Genomic DNA, 19992 nt, shown 5'->3' with positions numbered 1-19992 from the left:
AGTAAAATGTCAATTTTCTCTTCCCGTTGTATAAGAGGACATTGTTAAAGGGGACCTATCATGCAAAATGCACTTTTGTACGTCTTTTATACATGAATATGTGTCCCTGGTGTGTCAGGGAACTCACCAAGTGTCAGAAAACACAACCCTCTCTCTTTTCCTCCATACCCAAATCTCTAAAAACGGGGCTGCAACGGAGCTGATACAGATTAGAATTTTTCTGACGTCAGAAAAGGGGTGCTCCGCCTATATGGGCAACTCTCCACCTCTCAGGGGAATGGGGGGTTGGGCCACGGCCATTGCCGCTCGAAAGCGCTGGAGACGCTGTAGTACATATTCCAGGCCTGTAAGTGGCGCTGTAGTCTGCCACAAAAGCAGCGAAGAAGACTTCTCACAGAATCAGCCCCTGCAAAAACAGGGCTGGGAAAGAGCAAATAGAGCGAAATGAGGCATGGCTAAAATGCATGATCTGTTTGGTATTTTGAAAAAAAAACTTCACAGACATGTTTTATATAGGTATGGCCCTACAATATATTATTCAAATATAGCATGATAGGTCTACTTTAAAGCTCATGTTCAGGTTCATACCAGTATCTAGTGTCTCTACTGGGACATGTCTCCATGCTTCAATGTTCAAAAAGCTACTGCCTGTGCTGCAGCACCTATTTTCACCCTCTGTCTGAAACCAGAGCCCAGTCTGCTCTGATTGGTTAGCTGGCTGGCTCTGTTGTGATTGGTTAACCGCTTAGAGATGTTGCGCCCCTTAGCCTATCACATACAATGTGTTTAAGTGCTTGCCAATAGAAATGCGAGTGTCACACAGTGATGTCACTATGATACAGAAGTAACAAAGGTGTCCAATGGAGGCGTTTTGTGTGTGAGAGAAACTCCCTCTGGAGGGAACACTGGGATTTTAGCCTTTGAAGACCATTTACATGTACAAAAACATATTAGGGCCCCTTTAAAGAAGGGTAAATATCTCACTGAGGATAATAGAAAAACAAAACAAAGCATTAACTGAAATTCTATCATCCGTCATCACAATTGAAGCTTTTATCATCAGTGCCGGAAATTAACCTCTGTGTCCACAAGCAACAACAGCATGCAATCCCTTAAATCACATTTATGTAACTGCTTTAATTCAATAGTGCAGTGAGCAGACACACAGACCCACTAGCAGCCAGAGATACATTAGAGCAGATGTCAGTCAGGAGGCAGTGTAGATTTCTTCTGGCGTCACTCTATCATATTGCAGATTAGAGAGGGGGTCTGGGGAGGGGATGAAGCCAGGGCTTGACCCTCATCTCTACGGCAGACTGTAAATGTGTGGTGTCTGCGCGTGTGCATAATTGTATAATGCCAGGATCTCTCTACCATGGTTATGCGTCTTTGTTGTTTTTCATTGTGTATTTTCGAAATGAGTAAGGAAATATGATCACAATATAGCGACCACCACTTTCTTACACTGTCTACCTGTTGTTTGTTTTCAAGAAATGTTATATTATTAGGAGCTAAAAGGAGGCATTTGATAGAGGATGCTTGGAAAATAATCAGCATTGTTACTAATTTCGACAACTATGTCTGTTGTAAAGAAATACAAGGATGTGGAGGCAGTGGTGAAGATAGAGGAGGTGGACGGAGAGGAGCTGGTGAAGAAGTTTGCTGAGGAGATGGAGGAGATGCTTGGGAGGAAGATGAAATCTGTGAAGGTAACAACGATACATTCTGTAAATGCAAACACACTCAAATACTGCAGACTTGACCTTTTCTCTTTTTTAAACAATGATAAATAATGTTGTAGGTTTAGTCTGTATAAACTTGTTTCTTACATGGTCACAGTGCATCCTTAACATGCTGTGTTTCATTACAGAGGTTAGCAGAAGCAGCAGAGGATGCTGACCTTTACCACGAGTACAACGAAACTCTAGAGGTATGTGACAGTATGCTTTAGTAATAAATGCCCCCATGGACACTTTGCGTTTACATTTATGCACATCCTCGCACATTCCTCTGTATATTTTGTAAAGTTCTGTTTAATGCCACCTCTTTTAAAATTGCACAGCTCTTCCACATTAGTTCTGATGTACTGCACACATTTTTATTTGACCTACTTTTTTGTGTATTGGCAGTCATTTCTTCTGTTTTAATTTTATATATTTTAATAATTTATTTGTATGTATTTTAATAATTTATTTGTATATAGTTCTATATGTTCTTCTTTTTATTACCTTCATTCCTGTTATTTTGTTTGTTTCTGCACCATTAAAAAACCAAAGGAAATTCCTTGTACGTGTAAACCTACTTATAAATAAACCTGATTGAGATAAAAGAACATAAACCTCTGTGCAGTCTAAAACAGACAACAAGAACAACTGATTCTACACAAAATATACATTTGTTTTGGTTCTAATTATAATATTATTTGCCTTTGTTGCATATGTGTCTGTTGTACTGAAGCGTAAAAAAAACGACTTGGTTAAATTAAGAACAAATTGTACTGTACTACACAATGGATGAGGCTCTAAAATGACGTACTTAAAGTCAACATTCTTGCTTAAAAAAGGACATGAACAGCAGACTCCTGGTTTAAAGTCTGTGTTTGTTTGACCCAACCCAACTTATTCCTACACAGTCTTTGTCCCTCTTTTTACTTCATCGCCTGCCTTCCTCCGTTGCTCCCGTCATAATTACTTCCGCTTCGAGAGGTCACCGTATCCGTCCTGCGGTGATCCAGCTTACCATTAATTGATATGGGCCTACTGAGCCAATTAAGATGTGGAGTGTGGACACACCATCACTTATCCAGATAACAGGTGATATAATCTGATGGATGTTCTTATCCTTTGCTGTAGTTCGAATACTTTAACTCCATGATGATCAACAAGGTGGATGAGGATGGGAATCCACTGTCGCTGGGAGGAGAGTTCGCTCTGGAGAAAAACGAACACTTCAATAAGCTGCCAGTCAACACGCAACTGAGTAACATTCAAGTCCCTACGAATGTTTACAACAGAGGTACAGAAGTGGGAATATGCAGCATTATAGACAGCATGCTCTTGCACAAACTGCCATCTAAATGCCTGCAATACATTCATATTATTCTTTCTTTCTCTTTCTGTAGATACAGATATTGTGAACGGAGCCTACATGTCTGAGGCTCTGAATGACGTGTTCATTGATAACTTCAAGAAAGATCCAACTCTCACTTGGCAGTACTTTGGCAGCGCTACAGGCTTCTTTAGGCTCTACCCAGGTGCATAAATCCTACATCAGACCCAGATTCCTTTATTTGTTCCGCAATGAGGAGATTTACATTATAACAACAGCAGAAGTATAGAGCAGACAAAGTGAAAAGAATAATCGTACATATAAAAAAAAAGTATGCACACGTTAATAAGTAAAAAAAAAAAAAAAGCAGATAAGTACACCATGTTAAAAAGAGTAGCAGTATATAAAAACAAAAAAAGAAAACAAAGTGACCATATCAAATTAAAGAGGTAGCTGGTACTGTTTGCAGATTGTACTGTTTGCATGTTGTTCAATTATGATAACAGCTTGGACCTCCTCCTACATTCTGGACACCTTGCATGCTTCCCAAAGTGTTTTCACTTGCACAGTTATCCAGTGTCGGCACAGTGTTGAGACAACAAGAACAGAGGTGTAGATAAACATTCAGCTACACAAGCTAAACAGCATACTTAGACAGCAACTGATGATGCAGGAAGCTGCCTGTGACTCAGTTCAGCAAATATGGCTGCAGCTGAGTTCTCTCCTGTGTGTGTGTGTGTGTGTGGTGTGGTGTGTGTGTGTGTGTGTGTGTGTGTGTGTGTGTGTGTGTGTGTGTGTGTGTGTGTGTGTGTGTGTGTGTGTGTGTGTGTGTGTGTGTGTGTGTGTGCGTGCGTGCGTGCGTGCGTGCGTGCGTGCGTGCGTGCGTGCGTGCGTGCGTGCGTGTGTGTGTGTGTGTGTGTGTGTGTGTGTGTGTGTGTAATTGGCAAAGGATTTGTTACACAGCTTTTTTTACTCATCCGCTGCCTCATCAATCTCTCCTTCATTTGATCTGTCACTATCCATCCGTGCATCCATTTGTTCATCTGTCTGCCCAACCAGGCAGCCAAGCAGAAGTTCTGAGTGTTCCTTTGCTAAATCTGTCTCTGTCTCCAGGGATCCAGTGGATTCCAGATGCAAATGGTGTTGTCACCTTTGATTGCAGGAACAGAAACTGGTAAAGCTATATTACAACGCACATCAGTTCCTTATTGATGCTTTTTTAAGTGTTTTATCTTTCTGTATAGAATGCAAGTGCAAAATAGTGCTTCTTTGATGAATAACAGAAGAACCATAACAGCTCAGAAAGCCCGGTTATCGGCACCGACACTCCAAGCCAGCAGCCATTGGGTGCCATTAACATCTATGGCTGACCATCAGCTGTAGATTCTTCAGTGTGTCTGGCTAGTTGGAACCAGTCTGCCCGATTCAACCACTGTTCTGCAAATTGAGCCTGTTAAATCAGCTGCACGTGTAAACAAGTATTTCTGAGTGGTATTCTAGCCTCCTGAATCAGTGTATTTAACAGTTTATTCTTTTTTCACCTGCTTATTAGTAACTGTAAATAATGTAACAATTAATGCAGTGAATGGATACAACAGGTTCCTAATGGGTTACTTTCTTGAAGCAGATATTTTCACTTGTAAAGTCGAACACACAGGTGTTACTTATGAATCTAACAATAGCTCTGTGACTGTGTCAATGAGCACATGCAGATTACCCATTGTACATTTTATTATTCACACTTTTGGCTTTTCTGTAGCATTTAAAAATGTCTTCCCTATAAAAGGTCTATCTATTGAATAACAAATTAGAAAATATTACTGCGTGCTCAGTGACAGTAAATCAAGTTCTAAGAACAATCCAGTTTTATGTTTCACAGAACATAAAAGGATAAGGCTCAAAATAAGTACTTCTCTCTGCTGTTAAATAACAGAGTCTCTGTTCATGACTGAATGTTATTTGGTTCACTTAATAATGAAGATAAAGTGTTTACTGCTTCCTACCTCACCTCTCTGTCTCCTTGTAGGTACATCCAGGCAGCCACATCACCTAAAGATGTAGTAATCGTGGTGGATGTGAGTGGCAGTATGAAGGGACTAAGACTGACCATAGCCAAACACACCATCAATACTATACTGGACACACTGGGAGAAAACGACTTTGTTAACATCATTGCAGTGAGTCTCACACACACAATCACAAAAAACCCAGACACACTTGAGCGGCCTGACGTTGAGATTAACACACATAAATACATAATAAATTCAAATACAGGTGCAGTACAGAGACTGGGAAAATCCACAGAAGTAGACACAACAGGCACAAATACACACTCGATGTATTTACTTCCAGTGACATCAGAGCTTCAAAATCCATTCGGATTTGAGGTTTTTCAGGATTTTGGCTGCATGTAGCACTACAACTATATCAGCGTAATAAGCATGGTTTATCCTGGTATTACTTTGTGTGTAATCATACGCCTCTTGCAAATCCGCTGCCCTTAAGCTCTTTTTACACAGAATTTAAAGCTGACCATGCAGCAAATGTTTGCTAGTGTTCTCCTTTAAAATGAGACATCCTCAGTCAGAAAAAGGGTTTGAATCCCATTGTTATGTGAGGAATTACATAATGTAAACTGATTTTGGATTTGACTTGATTTATGTCATTGGAAATATTAAAGGGAATTACAAATGTTCTTCTTTTAACACTAAAATCTATCTAACAATACAACAAACAATGGAACTCCAGGAAGTGAAAATAACATTTTATTCCATACCTTAATAATCATACTCTAATAATTTAAAGCTGTCATATATGCATATTATTAACAGTTAAAGTAATTTCTGTGTTACAGAATCCCACGTTGGCTGGATTATATAACTGTACCAAAGTTAAAGGATTTTGTGATATTGAGGAATTTATTGATTTGAAGGTTGTAAAACTTCAAAACTCTTAACCATCATCTGTTAGAAAATGTATCATGTTGACATCATGTGGATTTATTATTTTGGCTTACATATTGTGCTTCCATCTCCAGTACAGTGACTATGTTCGCTACGTGGAGCCCTGCTTCAAGGGCACGCTGGTACAAGCTGATCTGGATAACAGAGAGGTAACACACACACACACACACACACACACACACACACACACACACACACACACACACACACACACACACACACACACACACACACACACACACACACACACACACACACACAGAGAGAGAGAGAGAGAAAACCTAGACAGGTGATTCACTTAACCTATTAATTGTAGGCTGCTATCTCACTAAACCACTAAAGACAGTACAGAACTTACGTTTTCATGACATCACAGCAGTTAAGACATCACAATGAGAGAGAGAGAGAGAGAGAAAACCTAGACAGCTAATTGATTCACTTAACCTAAAATAACCTATTAATTGTAGGCTGCTATCTCACTAATCCACTAAAGAACTTACGTTTTCATGACATCACAGCAGTTAAGACATCACAATGAGCGCACGTTTTATCATTTCAACCTGTTTCTTTCTTAAAATGATTAATCCATCAACACTTATTAATGTTAATGTGTGTTGGAAGTACTCAGCCTCATTTTAAGATAGATATTTCTTCCTCTTTGTTCCAACTCGTCATTCCGTTTAATTCCTCATCTCACATTGTTTAAAATAATTATCCTTTTCAAAGCTATGGCATTTTTGCTTACATCTCACTCTCTTTGTTGTATTTACAAGTGGAAAACCATTATTATCTCATTGTTTCACTGCTCTTTGTTTTCCTTTTCTTCTCCATCATCTGTTCTCCTGTTTTTTTCATACCAACACCTGCTCAGTCTCTCTCTGTGTTTGTGTGAGTGTGAGATATGTGTTGGATGTGTGCCCTACTTTCACTCCCCTTCACATTATGGCAGATCAGGTGAGGTCGCTGGCCACTGACAATTTTAAGTAGGTCACATGACCCGTCAACTTGGGATATGATTGGTTTAATACCTAGAGAGGCAGGCTGTAACAGACTGGGCTTACAGATGTTAGCTGGCACACATGAACTCTTATTTTACAAGAAGACAATCCTCGGCTTTGTTGCTTGTGTAACACAATTGTTATAGGAGATGTACATTCCCCCAAAACTCATGGTTATTACAGAATACAGATTAAAAAGAAACATGCTGTGCAGGGATCTACGTTTAGTTATTTAATTATGTAATTAAATTACAAAATAAATGCAACCAAAATGTTGGTGAACACAAAGTGTGGTTATTTTTTTAGGTTTAAAAAGGTAGCTTATTATCTGTAACCTAACAGTTTTCAAAAGCAACCCAGTTTTAATGAAACATCTTTGTTAAATTTGCAGCAATAATTAGAGTAATGATTTACAGTTTGGTTGTATTTCTTCAAGGGAATATAACATTCTGTCAAGAGCCCCCTCTATATCCGGTCTGCATGGTGGTAGAACCCAAAACAATGTGGTTGTCAGAGTGTCTCTGTGTGTGTGCGTGTGGATATTCACTAATCCTGATAACCTTTTAACCTCCTTATCAGTGGTCAGTGTGCCAGAGAGCCGGGGATTATCCGTCCTTGAGGCTTCACACTTTCACTCACTTCCTCATAAACTCTGTTTCCATGTCGTTCTGTCATTACCTGCATTTACCTGCAGGATTACATCGTTGACTAAGTGACAGTGTCTATTAATGTATTTATCTGTTGTTGTTTTTTCTCTCTGCAGCATTTCAAGCTTTTGGTTGATGAACTTCATGTCAAAGGCGAGGGCAAAGTGAAAATTGCGATGAAGGAGTCTTTTAAGATCCTCAACGAGGTTTGTGCCTCTGCCAGGTCTTAACCATATATAGCGTTGATAGCAGTGTAAAATGAGTTCATTTGTGTCTGACTGTCTGACTACACATTTCACAGGTCTGCATCAGCTGATTTCTACAGTACAAATATCCAATGTCAAGTACATTGTGTGTGTGTTTAGGTTGCAGCACTGGGCCAGGGCAGCCTGTGTAACCAGGCCATCATGCTGATAACAGACGGAGCCATGGAGGACTTCCAGGATGTTTTTGAAGAGTTCAACTGGCCAGAACGACGGGTATGACACACAAATACAAACACAAGCAGGATCAACTGCAAGCACAGTGAAATGTGCTGTGAGCACACAAACATGAAGCATTGACAGTTTGTATTTAATCAAAGCTGTGTGGGGTAACATTCTCACTTAATCCTTTATTTCCTCTCCAGGTTCGAGTGTTCACCTATCTGATTGGCCGAGAGATGACATTTGCTGACAATGTTAAATGGATTGCCTGCAACAACAAGGGTAAAATGAGGATGAATCAGTAGCCATATGGTCAAAATAGTCTGCGTTTTGGACATAATTGTTGCTAGGTTGAATCCCTGGTTGTGCCTCAAAAATGTGGATAGGAAGTTTGGGTTATTTCAGCAACTAAAAATAGACTAATGGTGGAAACTACTGCAATCACTTGCTAAGTCTTAAATTAAACAGAAAGAAAGGAGGTCTGTTGTTGTCGGCCCTCTGTGGGGTCCCCAGGTGGTTCTGTATGGGACTGGGTATCAGGTGCTGCCCTCTTGTGAATTACATGGGGTCATGCAGCAGCTCAGACCTGAAAATAATCACTTTATCCTGCTCTGTGCAAATCAAAAATCCCTGACTAAATACCTGATTATCAGCACAGATACTCTGTAAACACATCCCTTGCCAAAAAATATCCTTTCTGCGTGTGTGTCTCTGTGTGTAATAGGTAACAGGTGCAATCCCTTCTGGTGCACACACTCCCTTCTACAAACAACTAAATATCTGTAATTGATAGACAGGCATGTTTTATGTTACACTGCTTGAAAACCTATAAACAGCTTCCCTTTTGCTTTTTAAGATGGATTAATAAATTATATTCACAGAAACATTCTTGGGGAGAATAACAAATGGAAGAAAGGTTGCACACATTCACATATTCATATCTGGCAGTGCTTCCGTAGCCTGTTGTCACTGAGCAGCTTCACTGCAGGTATCCCATTGACGTCATTGTAGAAATGACACAAACCTCAGACTAAGCCAAGCTTTAAAAAAAATTGCTGTTTTTTTTCATTTAAAAAGCTTAGAGTATTTGGGAATACAACGTTTTTGAAGTCGGATAAATTAGTTTGCTGCTCAAAATGTAATACCCAAAGGCCAGAAGCAGAAAGATAAATATAGTATGGTTTCTTTGCTACATTTTATGGGTCCTAATTTTTCGGTGTACATGTATTTGTGTGTTCTGCAGGTTACTACACACACGTCTCCACGCTGGCTGATGTCCAGGAAAACGTTATGGAGTATCTCCATGTTCTGAGCCGGCCAATGGTCATCAACCACGATCATGACATCATCTGGACTGAGGCCTATATGGACAGTGTGGTCAGTCTGCCTCTCCCATTATCAGTGTGCCTGCTGGGCAACATACACTGATTTATATTACATAAGAATACAAATAAGTAATGCGGTTTTATTATTTTATAATAATAAAATGGCTGTATCTCAAAATCTACAAAAAGCTAAATAATGTTTTTGATCTATAAACTCATAACAATTTGATCATATGCAATACGCAGTAAATAATATGGAAGTACTTACTACTTAATAAGTACTTACTAAGTAGTAAGGTAAGTACAGCAACAAATCTTATTTAGAATGTACTTAGGCCTACATTCTAAATAAGATTTGTTTTATGTTCAAGTGCATCTATTTTTCCTCCTTATTTTCCATTATCTGTTTTCATCTGTAAATTGTGGCATATGTTTTCACTGCCATTTCATGCTTGTTGTCCTTGTCCATCTTCACATTCAGCTCCAGACAACAAAAGAGGTAATCATACAAAGAGCTTTAATGTTTAAGACTTCCTTTTCTTTAGCTTTAGCTAGTGTTAGTCATAAAAAATACAGCATATATATTTTGTGTAATGTATTGTCTCGGTTAGTATCTCTGGTTATTGTAGCCTTCACAATTTTTTCAAATATGAAAGTTAGCTTAGCTCATCCTTTAGTTAGTTAGCCGAGCTTGTTCACTTATTTCCCGCTGAAACCTGCTGCTTTGACGTTACTACCAGCACATAGAAGTTAGTTTTAGGTTGGATCAGCGCTGGGTTGGATATTCGAAAGACATTTCCTTGTATATGATTCACTTATGTTATCCCGCCAGCATGGATGTATTAAGAATAACCCGGATGTAGGCTAACCGTCCTCTAACTGCAGACGAAAGCAAAGGTTCTGGCTGGAACCGTAGTTCATGTCTTTCAATTATGCGACATTAAACGAACTTCACTACGGTATTTTTGTTTCACTGCGGTTAATATATTTAAAACTTTTCTTCACAACTTCTAAAACGTTTTACTTACCTACTTTAACAGCTAATGTACGGCAATATTAGTTAGCTTACATCTCCTACCTTCAACGTTTAGTTTAGTTAATGTGTGTGGGTTCAGACAGATTTAGCACAACTTAGTTTATTATCACCGTCCAGTCTATTACCATTTCATTTCATTGTCCACCTTTGGTCAACAGGAATTAACTTCACCCACTTAATTTATATTTTCAGTTGTTTTCTCATAAGATAGTTAACTACTTTAGCTATTAAACAAAAACAACACAGTAAGTAACTTTGTGTATGTGTTTGTGTACCATAGCTGTTCAACACTCAGGCCCAAAGCCTCCTGCTGATGACCTCAGTAGCCATGCCTGTGTTCAGCAAAAAGGAAGAGACTGTAAGTATTTACTTTTTAATTACCATTAATCTCAACAGACCCTACCTGCAATTGTATATGAAGCTGCTGTGTGTTTCCTGCAGTTGTCTCATGGGATTCTGCTGGGAGTGGTAGGGACAGACGTGGCCTTGAGAGAACTGATGAGATTAGCTCCTAGATACAAGGTAAACCATTCAAAACATATACCGTGTCACAAACAAGGATGAAATACTGTAAACATGCTGTCTTGAGTCTTCTCTGAATGTCAGTGACATTTAATGCACAATATGGTGTTAATGAATGCTTGGTAATGATCTGTGTTGTTGCGTCCTTATTTACTCTTTTTGTCTCTAGCTGGGTGTACATGGTTACGGCTACCTTATCACCAACAATGGCTACATCCTGTCTCATCCTGACCTACGACCTCTGGTACAGACAAAGATCATAATGTACAGCTGAGAAACTGCTGGAACTTTAAAATCCTGTGTGACATATGTTTTGCAATGACCAAACATAACATGGGATAGGTTACTAAAGATTTTACCTGTTTGTGTGTGTGACAGTATAAAGAGGGGAAGACGCTGAAGCCAAAACCCAATTATAACAGTGTTGATCTGGCAGAGGTGGAATGGGAAGACACAGAGGAGAAAGTGAGTAGCACTCTCTCACACACTCTCTTTTTTCAAATCTCTGTTTTGATATTCTTGTATGTTAATGTGAGTTGTGTTAAGTGCTAAGTGTGTCCTGTTTCAGCTGAGGACAGCCATGGTTAAAGGAGAAACTGGAACGTTGTCTTTAGACGTGAGAACTTCAGTGGATAAAGGAGTGAGTACCTATTTCTATGGTGTGTTAGGAGGAGAGCAACTGGAGCTGTTCGATCAGAGTTTAGATTCTCCTCTCTTTTTTTCCCTGTGGGATTTTATTGTCTTTTTGTCTTATCGAAGATTGATTTCATTTGATGGGAAAGTTCTACTCATCTACTTGTATTTTAGTATACAAACTCTTCTTTTTTTCCATGTTCACTATTATTTTTCAAACTTGTGTCCTCTCTCTGTCTCTCAAAGACGAGGGTGATGTTCCTGAAGAATGATTACTTCTACACCGTCATCAATGAGACACCGTTCAGGTTTGTTGGATTGTTACCAACTTAACAGAATTGTGAAAGTGTTAGTTTTTAAATACCAACCATATTTAATGAAGCAACACCTCTACCTGTGTGAAATAATTAACAGCAAAAAAAACAAATATCTCTTCTGTTTTAATTTTCTTAAGCAACAAGGAAGTAATAGTGAGTAAAAGTATGATTACTCCTGTCAATAACAAAATACTATATTTGACAGTCTGGGTATCGTGCTGACCAGAGGATATGGAGAGTATATCTTCATCGGAAACGTCTCTGTTGAGGAGGGTCAGTCTTCCTTTCTGATTTAGTTTATTTGTATTTATGTCTGTGATCCTCACACTCACTCTCATGTCTGCTTTCTTTTTTCCGCTCCAGGTCTTCATGACTTACTGGCTCCAGACCTGACCATAGCCAGTGAATGGTGAGGACTGTATAACTTGCATACCATAGATATTATTTGATTTTAGCCTGTAGTTATATAAGTGGTTTTAGCTGTTCATGAAAATATGACCACAGTACATTTTTGTGATGTAGATGTGGTTGTGTGATGTGTGTGTGTGTGTGTGTGTGTGTGTGTGTGTGTGTGTGGTGTGTGTGTGTGTGTGTGTGTGTGGTGTAGTGTGTGTGTGGTGTGTGTGTGTGTGTGTGTGTGTGTGTGTGTGTGGTGTGTGTGTGTGTGTGTGTGTGTGTGTGTGTGTGTGTGTGTGTGTGTGTGTGTGGTGTGTGTTGGTGTGTGTGCTTGCAGGACCTACTGTGAGACAGACATTGACCCGGCCCACCGTAAGCTGACCCAGCTGCAGGCTGTGGTGCGATACCTCACTGGCAAAGAACCTGATCTGGATTGTAGGTTGACATTTTAGCAAATCATATTTTATTGAGAAAACACTAAACATACTTTAACCCTCAAAATCAACCACTATTATAATCCTGTGTATTTACATGCACACCAGGATCAAAAGTCATTTGAACACTGAAATATCCTTAAACACATATTACTGATCCATGTCAGCCTTATGATCTTTTGAACAATTGTTTTATTTTCAAATCTACTTCAAATTAAGAAAAGGTTGTCACTATTGATTTAGAATTCAAACCAAACTATTTGTAGTTGTACAGTGTGTTCAAGACAATTGAAATTAGTCTACTAAGTGCCTTTTTTAGAAGGTACAATGTGATTTCTTATTTTTACATAAACTGCACTTACAGGGATACACTAATTAGTTTTTTTTGGTAGTATTATGTTGGCTCCATTCAATGCCTGACATTTAATCTTTGTCTTACTCTTTCTTTTTTCTTATGCAGTCATTTTGATCTTTATTGATATTATTGTTGTTGATTTTGATCTTTGTCCTTTTCCCCCTCAACAGGTGATGTACAGTTGTTGCAGCAAACTCTTTTTGATGCTGTGGTCACGGCTCCTATGGAAGCCTACTGGACCGCTCTAATGCTGAACGCATCTGGGTAAATATAGACACAAATGTGTAAATAAATGAGGAGATAAGGCATGGACCCTTCCCCTTTATCTAGCTCCACCTCTTTTCTTACTCATATTTTCTCTTTTGCTCTCTCTTTCAGTATGGAGGAGGGTGTAGAAACAGCATTCATGGGGACCCGATCAGGCCTGATGAGATTCCAGAGATACGCTGGTGTTGAGAAAAGAGTTGGGAAGTAAGTAGGAAACATGAGGCCGATTTTAAATTAGTATGATCACATCAAATTACTCATACGATAAAGTCCACGGCCAAAAGGTTTGAATTTGGTTAAATAAGGCGATAAAACTGTTCATATGAGAGTGATACTGATTAAAGAGCTGGATTGAAGCTGAAATTAAATCAAGGTTAGAGGTGGCCCTCTAGTGGTCAATGCAAGCTGGTTTTCAGTACAATCATGAGCTTTAGGCCCGATTCCAAAACTGCCCCCTACACCCGATCCCTACACACTTTCACTCCTTTTTCGTTTGCGTGGAGGGTCCGCCTCATTAAGTGCCGTTCCAAACAAACAAGTGGGGAGGGGGAGTGTTATCAAGCCCTCCAACAGCGAGTCTGCATCGGTCCTGACTTCACCTGCTGCACTACCTGACCGACCCACTGTTGTTTGTGTCCGTCATGAATAGGGTTGGTTATCGTTTGCAATATAACGATTCCGGTTCTGATTCCGGTTCTGCTTTTCGATTCTGGTTCTTTCGGTTCTTGATTTCGGTCTTTGAGAGGGTAAAAGATTTCACCGGGAAAAAATAAATTATGAAAACATTTAGTCAAAACTGTATTCATATTTTCAAATCACTTAATACTGTTTAATTTGGTTGCTGTTATTGAATAAAATGATATAAAAATCATCTCTCTTTGCATTCACAAGTTAGTTCTAAGTGGTGCAATCTGAGAATTGGCCCAGTCTCCTCTGATGCTACACTGCAACCTGCCTGTAAGACAGACTCCAACCACACACAGTCTGTGTCCAACACATGTCCTGCAATACATCTGCTACAGCTGCCCAACTGCTTCACTGTTTGTAAAAGTAAATAAATAGTATTTTCATTTAAGAAATATACTTTCTTTACCCTGCTTCATAAACAATACTGACATCACTCTGCTCCTCCGAGTCTGTCTCTCAGTCCGGGGATGTGAGGCCAGCGCACTGCGGGAACACAGACAGGGAGGCTGCTCCGCCTCCTGTTTCACAACTCTTATTAATCCCGGATGATTGTTATTTGTTCTTACTCCCAAAGTCGTTTGATTTTCATTTTAATTTTAATCAAAAAGATTTACAAAAAAACTAGAAGAAGAAAGAAACGGCATTAAAGATTTTTTTAGTTTTATTTGAGTTCATATTTTTTGTCCAAGAGATGCTGATTGAAAACCTTGTTACGAAAAGTTACGGCACTTCCTGTTTCTGCCGGAGAGGGGAGTTTGTCTGAAAGCTTGCTGATGTATTTACCCCCTGAAAGAAGGGAGCCTTGTTCAGGTGTGAGTGTGACTTTAGGGTGGTTTGGAATTGGGCCATACTCACTTTTATTGCTATCCCCAATCTTTCTATTGACCTCTCTTTCCTATCCTCCATTTCAACCTTCTTTCTTTTCTTTTGTTGCCATCATTACTTTTTTACATAAGCATATTGTTATCTCTCCCCAGGTCTTTCCTGACCTCCACAGACAAGGAGAATATGTTCACGTTGGACCATTTCCCAGTGTGGTACCGCAGAGCATCCGAGAACCCAGCTGGACAGTTTCTGTACTACATGCCCAGACAGGAGACAAGAGGTAGTGGAGATAATCTTTACGTTGCAAATACACACACACATGCACACACACTCGGACACACGAAACAATCCCTTAGCTTTTTTTAAATCCAATTTTCTCAGCAATGTTCCGCAGGTTGAGCCGGATATTTCTCAGTGACAAGTTATTTCTCTACAGCCTCCAGTCCTCAGCAGCTCCTTTCTGTTTACTTTACTTTATATTTAAGTCGTTTGTATCCAACACATGTTTGAAAAACAGTCTTAAAGGATATTTTATTTAAATATATTCTCCACTATAGTCCTATTCTGAGAATTTTGCAAATGATCTCCAAATTGACAATGGTAACTGTCATCACACTTATCATCACATCATACTAACACTTAACATCATCTGTAGATGCAGTTTATAAATTCAAGTCAGTCCAAAGTAGGGCTTTTAGCCTGACCCTGCTCTGCCTCTTGATTTCATTTTCCTATTTAGCTCTGCAAGATTCAAAAGTATTTTTAAAGTGCTTTATAAAACATGTTTTCTGCTTTAGGCAGCAACAACAGACACAGCATTTGAATGTAATCTTTAATAAATAGTACAGACCTAAAGTAAACTCAACAAATATTAGTCTGATAACTCTTCCTTTCCTAATGACACAGGGTGTGCGTACATATCCAGTGTGTCACCCTCTTAAATGTTTAATTACATTTGTTTAGTTCTATTCAAGGTTAGGTTTTTTATGATTGTACCTATTCTATACAGCTGGATGTTCTCCATATACAGTATGGATTACTGTACAGTTATAGTTCAAATATACTGAACAATATAAAGAAATAAGTACTATTTCTAAAGTTTTATGATGGCAATAAATGTTTTCATCATTAATACAATGAAACATTTCATAATTCTGCCATCATTTTAAACTCAGGCATTAAGTACAAATGTACACAACATGTCTTATAAATGTATATCTTTAGGTGGATGCTAGACATAGTCTGTTGTGTTCAGATATATTCAGGGGCTATGAGGCTGACTATAGCGCCACCTTCAGTGCAGAGGAGGTGGAGCTCCATGCGGAGGAGGGAGGGAGGAAACCAAGGGAGGCAGAAGTGGAGGAGGAGGGTAGAGGAAAACGTTACTTGTACTTGGCATGCGTCCTCTCTTTATCCATCCTCGTTCCTCACCTCTAATTTCAAAAGCATGACAAGTGCTTTGCTCTGTTTTCTGTTTCTCCTTTCTTCTATTTCTTCTAGCTCTGCCCTATCTCTTATTCCTCCACATCCTTCTCTTTTTCTCTATCTCTCACTGCATGAGCATGCAATTAAAGGATGGGAACCTCCTCTCCTCTCTCAGGGAACAAGTCAACTTTCAGGGTTCATTTGCATTGTGTTGAGTCAGTAGCTTTCTTCACTGAATATGAATTAAACATCTGCTTTCATAGAGTACATGGATTTATTACAGTGTTACTGTTACTAAAACATTCTACAACAGTTAATGGAACTAAAAAAAGCATCTCATCCAAGGATTTCTTAATTGTCATGAATGCATAGATGTGTTGTTCAAAAGGAGTGGATAGCTCTTAATATATAAACATGGGGCACTTATAAACACACAGTCTTTTGGTTATGAGTGTATTAGCTGATTAGCTCTCACACTCTGTTGCATAACGCTTCAAAGGTTCATCTGTCTTGGTTTTATTAGCATCAGCTGGCATGACGGCTGTGAATAGACACAGATGAATGCATGGCCCGTGTCCACCTCGGACTGTTACCCACATATTTACGAAACAATGTACATATCTGGACTGACATTTCAGCTGCCACTACCACAGTAAGTGTCCAAAGACTTTCAAATGATGTATTCAGTGAGTTCATAGTTCAGAAAGTTCCTTTTCAGCTCCTGTGCACGCATACACTCATGCATGTGTACATGGCTGGAAGGAATATGTGTGTGTTTGTAAAGTGCATGCACACACCCATGTTTCTCCATGCATGTATGGATATCGCTCTGTAAATGATTGCTAATTGTGTTTGTTGCTCTACCAGCAGGGAGGATAGTGATCGCCACCACTTCTGTCACTGTGACGGTGGGCAAGAAAACTGCCATCGCTGGAGGTAGGATGATCATTTTATTTGTATACACTCTCTATTTCTGTCTTTTACATACATTTCATTCCTCTGTTGCATCTCTCTAATTTGTTATATCAGTTGCAAATATCTTGCTGTTTCATCCGGTGTGTTTTTGTTGGGTTTCCACATGGCAAAACTGGCTGATTTGATAGTGACATTTGAACATGTTCGTATTCATTTTCTGATTTGTCAGTATTGAATGTGCTGAGGAGGTTATTCCAAGTCAAACTAATGACAAACTTTGCATCTTTGGTTAACGTTTTGAACTTGTTTTATTCATAGTTTTGCATTTTGTGTTCTGTTCTACTTGTAGTTGTTCTGAATAAGATAACTTTGTTTTTTGAAGACAAAAGGATGTTGTGAGCCTTGTAAAATGTGTACAAGATGTGAAGACCCCCAACAAGTGAAACAATTGAGACATTGTGATTAGACTCCAGCATGGCCAATACTGGATTTCTAAGGCTAAATTGATATGACACAGAGGCTGTCTTACTTTATGGTCTCAGGCTTTGTTTCAATGCTACCTGCTGTCATTTTGTATGTGTATTATTTTGCCTGGTAAGCCCATCTATGTCTGACACACTCATCAGTCATCATTATCTGATTGAGTCAAGAGCCTCTGGAACTGCATCCTGTGAGAACGTGTGTGTGTGTGGCCTAGCATTACTATACTTGTGGGGACCTAAATCTGTTTACACAGTCACGTGTGGGGACTCGCCTCCCTTATGGGGACAAAATGGAGGTCCCCATGAGGGGAATCATTAATTTTAGGGTGAAGACTTGTTTAGGGTTAGGGTTAGACATGTGTTGGTTATGGTTAAGGTTAGGATAAGTCTCCAGGAAATGCATGCAAGTCAATGTAATGTCCCCTGAAGTGATGTATACATGGTATGTGTGTGTGTGTGTGTGTGTGTGTGTGTGTGTGTGTGTGTGTGTGTGTGTGTGTGTGTGTGTGTGTGTGTGTGTGTGTGTGTGTGTGTGTGTGTGTGTGTGTGTGTGTGTGTGTGTGTGTGTGTGTGTGTGTGTGTGTGTGTGTGTGTGTGTGTGTGTGTGTGTGTGTGTGTGTGTGTGTGTGTGTGTGTGTGTGTGTGTGCCGGCATTAGGTGTCTCATTATTCTGACAGACAGACAGGAAAACCCACTCGAACACACAAACACACGCGCTTATCTGTGTTTCCCAGCTCTCGTAGAAATGGTTTCAGGTGTGAAAATCGTGTTATTTTCGGAAATGGAGTAAGCAGGGAGAATTGAGAAAATTCTAGAGGTGTTTCTTTCTCTCTCTTAATCTCACTGCCTCTCATTTGTTCTGCTTCATTCTTTCTCTCTCGGTTGGTTTGGAAGAATTTTTGTCACAATATGCCAAATCTAGCGCTGTGCTTTGGCCTACTGTACTTATCTAAAAACAGACATATATATATAAGACATATTTTATCAAGAGGATACAACAAATGTGTGTAAATTCATAATTATTGATGTAAAGGGCAATTTCTGTGTGCTGATGGATCCTCCTATGATGGTCTCTGCTCAATGGTTATCTATTATAATGTACTTTGTATTCGTTTCCACCAGCTGTTTCACTTAAAAGACAGCACAGAGGGAAAGGTGGTATCAATGTTTTATGGACTTGCTCTCTCTTACTTTCTTTAGCACATCCTCCTTACACAAAGATACACCCTCACATACACTTTGACACTCTCCATTACCCTGGTAAACTCTCACATACATCTCTCTTTTCTTCACTTCTCTCTTCCTTAGCTGTGAGATCTGTCTGCCTTTGCTACCTTACGCTTTCTTCTCCATCTCTCTCTACCCATTGTTACGTGTTTTCATGTGTAGTTTTCCTTTTATTTAGATTTTCGTTCACCTGTACTTTAGATCTGTTTCTTGCTGCATCTGTGTAGGCCCTCTCTCATGGAGGGTCACTTGGCTTCTGAACACAATGGGAATAAATAATAAATATAGGAACAAAGAATACTGTAGCTGTTTGTAGGTTAAATAACCAGACATTCAGTTTATGAATTCAGTTGTCACGGTAGACAAATGTTGCTATTTTATGCAACAAAGCTTATGTGATGATGCGTTTCTGCTGAATGCAAATAAGAATTCCTTCTTGTGCATGGCCATAAGCAGCGGGAAAGGTTGTTATTCCATTTCTGGCCACTGAGTGTCAGTGTTTGTCTGGACAGAATCCTGTCAGTTCCCCCTGTGTTTAGCTTTCAAGCTGATTCGGTGACAGATTTAATTTCTCCTCCTGTGATGAAGGCCAAGGATTTGCTTTTTTGGAGGCTGATCCCAAATCAGTCAACAGTGACAACAAAAACACTGTGTTTATACTCCTCTGAGGCTCAGCAATGGATTAGTATATCTCTGTGGCAGAAGTGACAGGCTGTATGTAAATAAAGCTTATACGCTCCTATTGACAGAGAAGCACAAATAGAGGAAGAAAGAGAGATAAGTAGGTACATAATAACAACACAGGGAGAAGGTAGGGAAAAAATAAGGGACAGACAGAGATATTTGACATGGGGGAGGAGGAGGAGAGGGAGTGAAAAAAGAGGATAAAAAGGAGGAAGGTGAAAAAAGGAAAAGAAGACACAAAAGACCAGACATAGCAAAGGATATAGAGGGCAGAAATGAGAAAGAAAGAAGGTGAAAAGCCCAACAAAATGATGAGAAAAGAGGCAAAATGAGATAAGAAGAATATACAGAGGAGCAGTTATCATTACTTTGTATTTAGTA

At 39.3% G+C, this 19992-nt stretch overlaps 1 protein-coding gene across 1 annotated transcript in view; it reads left to right on the top strand.

The window, feature by feature from the left end:
* The window catches only part of cacna2d4a (calcium channel, voltage-dependent, alpha 2/delta subunit 4a), a 108494-nt gene that overhangs the window by 16706 nt on the left and 71796 nt on the right, over positions 1-19992 (top strand). Inside the window, 24 exon segments of the mRNA XM_034200846.1 lie at positions 1593-1709; positions 1871-1930; positions 2853-3015; positions 3122-3253; positions 4162-4222; positions 5075-5225; positions 6086-6160; positions 7773-7862; positions 8022-8135; positions 8285-8363; positions 9325-9458; positions 10723-10800; positions 10884-10964; positions 11134-11208; positions 11343-11429; positions 11533-11604; positions 11844-11905; positions 12120-12187; positions 12278-12323; positions 12648-12745; positions 13270-13363; positions 13478-13570; positions 15031-15158; positions 17171-17239. Coding sequence (XP_034056737.1) covers positions 1593-1709; positions 1871-1930; positions 2853-3015; positions 3122-3253; positions 4162-4222; positions 5075-5225; positions 6086-6160; positions 7773-7862; positions 8022-8135; positions 8285-8363; positions 9325-9458; positions 10723-10800; positions 10884-10964; positions 11134-11208; positions 11343-11429; positions 11533-11604; positions 11844-11905; positions 12120-12187; positions 12278-12323; positions 12648-12745; positions 13270-13363; positions 13478-13570; positions 15031-15158; positions 17171-17239 — 2227 coding nt within the window.

Source organism: Gymnodraco acuticeps, unplaced genomic scaffold (assembly GCF_902827175.1).
Source record: "Gymnodraco acuticeps unplaced genomic scaffold, fGymAcu1.1, whole genome shotgun sequence".
Taxonomy (NCBI): Eukaryota; Metazoa; Chordata; class Actinopteri; order Perciformes; family Bathydraconidae; genus Gymnodraco; species Gymnodraco acuticeps.
This window is presented reverse-complemented; position numbering and strand designations above follow the sequence as displayed.